This window comes from Pteropus alecto, unplaced genomic scaffold, assembly GCF_000325575.1.
Source record: "Pteropus alecto unplaced genomic scaffold, ASM32557v1 scaffold78, whole genome shotgun sequence".
Classification (NCBI taxonomy): Eukaryota; Metazoa; Chordata; class Mammalia; order Chiroptera; family Pteropodidae; genus Pteropus; species Pteropus alecto.
This window is the reverse complement of record NW_006443124.1, coordinates 14875585-14880967: the sequence shown is the minus strand read 5'-3', so window position 1 is coordinate 14880967 and position 5383 is coordinate 14875585. Positions and strand designations below refer to the sequence as shown.

Here is a 5383-nt window from a genome sequence, read left to right as displayed (position 1 = left end):
GGATTGCTGCCAGGCGCCATGGCTGCGAATCCGCGCGGGAAGGCCGAGACATTGGCTCGGAGGCGACGGCTGCTCAGGTACCAAGAGGGCAGTGTGGGCGGCGCTCACGCACGACGCACGCTTGGACGGCGCGGAGCTCGCTGACCCCAGTTCCGCCCGGCCTCGCCCGGCCCTAGCTGTCTATGTCTCGAGCCTCAGTCCTGCGCAGCGGATCTGGGCAGCTGCTTCCCCCACCCCGCAGCCCGCGCTGCCGCTCATAAGCCCAGCCCACCTGCAGTCACTGCCGGGCTCTTGGCAGCCTTTTCTCCCCGGAGATAGCTTTTGCCTGGCACCCGGGAGGACCGCGCCCAGGGGCGGCCCTAAACAGGACCTGGCCTGGACTGAGAGCGACCCAGCAAGGGACTAAAGTTCAGACGGAGGGTGGGGGTGGGGAGTCGTTTCATAAGCAGCCCTAGAGAACTTCTACCCTAGACCTGTGTAAGGGGCTCTTATTGGGACATAGGACGCGAGGCAGCCTCGGGCTTGAGCATGGGGTTGGCATCCAGCAGGGCAGCAGGGTCAATTGGCTGGCAAGGACCATTGAGGGCCGCGAGCCAGCCACCTAATGGGGGTGCCCTCCCTCACACCCATCCCAGCAAATAAAAACTGCCTTAGGTAGCTTTGTGGGTCTGGGGCAGCCACCTTTTCCTGGGATTCAAGGGACTGACGTGGGCACATACGGAAATGAATGAGACCACATAGCCTTCAAATGACTTAAGAAATTTAGTTTAGCAACTTACTCCCTCTTCTGCTTTCCAGTCAGTTCCCTATGGAGTGGGGGAACTAGAGGCAGAGAAGCAACACCGTGCCCTTCAAGCTTTTATCCTTTTGAGAAACTGGAAGGGGTGGGGAGGCCTGTGAAGGGTGGACTTCTCCCTTCAGGGCTTCAGACATGGCTGTCCACCCCTTGCCTGTCTCCACAGCTCTTCCTGCAGACTCTTTTTTCCCGAGGATCCTATTAAGATTGTCCGGGGCCAAGGGCAATACGTGTATGATGAACAGGGCACAGAATACATCGATTGCATCAACAATGTGGCTCACGGTCAGTACCATCCCCCAGGCCAGGAAAGGAGGCTGTGACTGTGAACTTGGTCCAAGGGTAGGCCTGAGGTGCGGAGTGGAGCGCTTGGGTCGAGCTGAGCAGAAGAGGCCCAGGCTTTCTGGTGTAGCCCTAGAAGTTTCCAAGTGGGATTTGTGTTAAACCTGGCAGCAGTCACAGACCAGGTAATGGCAAGCACAGAGAGCAGCAGTCAGCCCAGCCATGACCAGCAACACAGCAGGGTCCTGGCCAGGTACTGGGAGTCATGACGGGGCTTCAGTCCCAGTGACCGTCTCAGGTCCTGGGAAAGGAAACTGAAGTAGGAATTTGGTTATCCAGTTGGAACTGCTAGGACTGATGAAGGGAAAGCGAGTCTCTGACTCAGCCGGCACCTTGGAGGTTAGTAAAGTGGAAGCTAAAAGCAGGGACTCTACTCTGGGTTCATTCCCTGTTCTCCACTTGTTAACTTGTAATCTTGAGCAAGTTGCTTAATGCTCTGTGCCCTAGTTTGCTCATCTGCAAAATAGATGTAATCATACCAGGTACCCACCTCAAGGTGTTTCAGAGGATTCAGTGAGTTAATTCATGTAATTTGCTTTGAGCATGCCTGGCACCTGGGGAGCTGCCAACATGTGTTTGCTGCTAGCATAACCTCTGGCAGTTGGCAGTCATTACCCCTAGCCCCCACTGACTGGTGAGGTCTACCCCAACCCCCTCCATACCCCATGCCATCCCCCACCAAAGACACGGGTTTCTAGATAGGGTTTCTGCAGTCTCAGGGAACCCTTTCTAGGGCTCACGTTCCAGAACTGGCATCTCTGTCTCCCACCCCCACACTGTCTTCAGAATCCCCTCTTTCCTCTCCATATCTCCCTCTATAACTGCATCTTCTCTGGCCGGGTTGGGACTGGGGGAGACCCAGTGGGATCGGCCAAGCAGGGCCGGCTGTGTGATGGAGGTGGCCCTCTTCCAGTTGGGCACTGCCACCCTCTCGTGGTCCAAGCGGCACATGAACAGAACCAGGTGCTCAACACCAACAGCCGGTACCTGCATGACAACATCGTGGATTACGCACAGAGGCTGTCCGAAACCCTGCCGGAGAAGCTCTGTGTTTTTTATTTCCTGAATTCTGGGTAAGTGCATTGCAGCCACCCCCAGCAAGAGAGTGAGATGACAGCGAAGGAAGGTGCTCGTGTGTGCGCAGCCTAGTGTAGCCCACCGAGTGTGGACTGGGGGAAAGGTCACCCTCTCTGTGTGGGGTCTGAGCTTCCTGGCTCTAGACCCTGGTGCTTCCTCTGTCCGACCCAGTTTCCTGGTCTCTTAGGACAGGATGCCACTACCTCCCTTCCAAGATCCTTGTTGGGATTTACAAGGTGTTAGGTTCCTTTATTTCTGCCTTAGGAGTGCACAGGCATAGTGCTGGGGGCTGCGGCCCAAATTCCTTTGCTCCGCTCGCTCAGTAAGGAACAAAAACATCAAGCGAATCTTCAAGGAAACACAAAATTTTGAAGAGAGGTCATTGTCTGAAGGAGAAGTACAGGGTATGGTGAAGCACAGAAGCAGTGCGGGGGGTGGCCTGGCCTGCTCAGAGAGGGTCAGGAAAGGCTTCTCTGAAGAGGTAATACTGGACTAAGAGCCAACTAGGAGATAAGCAGATGAGGAGGAAAGAAGGGTGCTGCCCACTCCATCGTAAGTGTTCCTGTCAAGGTTGGTCACCACACAGGACAGCCTGTGCAGAGGCCCTGCAGCAGGAAGGGTCATGGTTCCCGGGCACACCTGAGGAACTAAAAGGCGGCCAGTAAGGGAGGGGAGAGGGCAGGAGTGGACGGTGGAGAAGAAGGCATGGCCCACCATCTAGGGTCTTATCAGCCAAATGAGGAATCCATTTCTTTCCTAAGAGCATCAGGAAGTCATCAGAGGATTTTAATTAGGCAAATGATGTCATCAGGGCTGGGGAAGAGCAAGAATGGACACCATTAGGTGCCATTTCAGTGGCCAAGTGACAGGTGATGGCATCTCACACTAGGAGTGGCAATGAAGACAGAAATGGCAGGTGATGACATGTACACAGAACCAGCCCAGCATCCTGGGAGAGAACATTCCAACAAATGACAGGTTGTGGCATTTAGATTATAGTAATTATTATTGCCATTATCCTCGCCATTGATGTAGTACGCTCACTCATCAGTCTCCCCCACACACAATAATTTCTAGGAAGTGGAATTTACATCTTCATTTTACAGATAAGGAAACAGCAGTTCAAAGAAAGGAACTAGCTTGCCCAGGGTCATCCTCATAGGGGCGGAAGCCAGGACTGGAGCCTCTCCGGGGAGAGTGGAAGCCATGCCCAGGAGTGGGAGCCTCTTTGGCAGTGGAGGGAGGGGCATTTGCTGGCTTATCCCACCATATTTGCTCGGTGGATTCCAGGGACTTCTGTGTTGCCAAATCCAGTGGTCTCTTTGCTGCCCTTGTCTCACTCTGCCTTGGCAGCGCTGACACTTACCATTCTCTCTGGAAATGCTCCGGGGCACCACGCACCCCTGGTTTTCCACTAGCCTCTGGCAGCTCCTCCTCTGTTTCCTTTGCCAATCCCTCCCCCTCTGTTCCTCAGGGCTGGTCCTCTCCGAGCCTTCTTCCTGCTTGAGCTCATCCACTGCCATGGGATTACGTATCAGCCATGTGCTCGTGGCTCCCAAATTTGTGTCTCAAGCCCAGATTCCTCCCATGTGTTCCAGCCTTCTGGTTCTAACCATGCACTTGGCTTCTTGAACATCTCCAACTTCACATGTCCAGACAGCAGTCAGGAGTCGATTGTCTTCTGCCAACACCTGGTGTAGGACCGTGGCCCTGGCCACTCCTACCCCAGACGTTCCCAGGAAGGCATCCCCCTCTCAACCGCTCCTGCCCGGTCTCACCTTGTAAATGGCAGTCCCATCTGCATCTCTGCTCAAGGCAGAAACCTTCCTCCCAATCCTGCCTCAACTGTCTCCAGGACACCTCACTCCATCTACCTCCCTTCATCTCCATGGCCACCACCTGGGCTTACCTGTGTGTCTTCCTTCTTGGTCGCCTCACTTCCACTGTAATTTCCTTCTCCATTAGACTCACATAGCCAGAGACGCCTCACATGGTAGCTGAGTCATTCTCTGATTAAAACTCTTCAGTAGCTTAGCATGGCACTGAGAAGAAACCGCAGCCCCTTCCAAGGCCCCAAGAGCGTGGCCCTGCACCCCTTCCCACTTCCACTCCCTTGCGGCCCCTCACCCTCCTTGCCCTCTCTTAGTCCCTGAGCACCCCGAGCTCTTTTCCTTCACAGGGCCTCTGTGCATGCTGCTCCCTGTGCCTGGAAACTTCCCCCTGAGGACTCGGCGCCAGTGTCGCCTCCTCTTAGATTCCTTCCCAGACCTCCTGTTTTAGTAAGCTCAGGCTGCCATAACAGAATAGCACCGATGGGGAGGTTTAAACAACAGACATTTGTTTTCTCATACTTCTTGGCCAGATCCAAGATCAAGGTGTCAGCAGGTTTGGTTTCTTTGAGGCCTCTCTCCTTGGTTTGCGGACAGCCACCTTTTTGCTGTCTTCATGAGGTCTTTCCTGTGTCCAAATTGCCTCTCTTATAAGGATGCTACTCAGGTTGGATGAAGGCCTATCCTGATGGCCTCATTTTAACTTAATCACCTCTTAAAGGCCCTGTCTCCAAATACAGTCACAACCTGGGAGACTGGGGATTAGGGCTTCAAGATATGAGTTTTGCGGGACACAGTTCATCCCATAACACCCCCTCTTCTAAAATAGGGCCCCATCTGGTTTTCCTGGGGCACTTATGAAAATGATTACCCTTCCTTTCTTTGTTTTTCTGGCTTGCATGGCATGTACTAGAATGTAAGTTCCAGAAGGGTCAGGGCCTATCTGTTTTACTATTTTCACCCCCAGCTCCTAGTACATGGAAGGCATTTGATAAATTTTTACCAAATGACTAGCAAATGGTGTCCTGAGAATCTTCTCGCTGCTGGCAGGGCTCCTCCTTTCCTCAGATTTCTCTGTAGGAAGCAGGTCTCCAGGGGGAAAGCCCTTGGACAGCTGTCTGAGAAGTGAAGTGCCCACTTTTTCTGTCGTAGGTCAGAAGCCAATGACCTAGCCCTGAGGCTGGCCCGCCAGTACACAGGACACTGGGACGTGGTGGTATTAGACCAGTAAGTGCTGTTCCCAGAAGCCTGGGCTTACTGCTTCCTGAGGATCGGTGAGGCTCTGACTTTGGATGCCTTGGGCAGGAAGGATGAGGGGCATGGCTGCAGACACCTCTCA

At 53.8% G+C, this 5383-nt stretch overlaps 1 protein-coding gene across 3 annotated transcripts in view; it reads left to right on the top strand.

The window, feature by feature from the left end:
• The first annotated feature begins 6 nt into the window (after positions 1-6).
• The window catches only part of PHYKPL (5-phosphohydroxy-L-lysine phospho-lyase), a 19765-nt gene continuing 14388 nt past the window's right edge, over positions 7-5383 (top strand). For all 3 annotated transcript variants that reach the window (XM_025040628.1, XM_025040629.1, XM_025040627.1), the window contains exons 1-4: positions 7-77; positions 963-1081; positions 2052-2211; positions 5197-5271. In XM_025040628.1, the coding sequence (XP_024896396.1) occupies positions 19-77; positions 963-1081; positions 2052-2211; positions 5197-5271 (413 nt within the window). In that variant the 5' untranslated portion in view covers positions 7-18. The remainder of the gene's footprint in view (positions 78-962; positions 1082-2051; positions 2212-5196; positions 5272-5383) is intronic.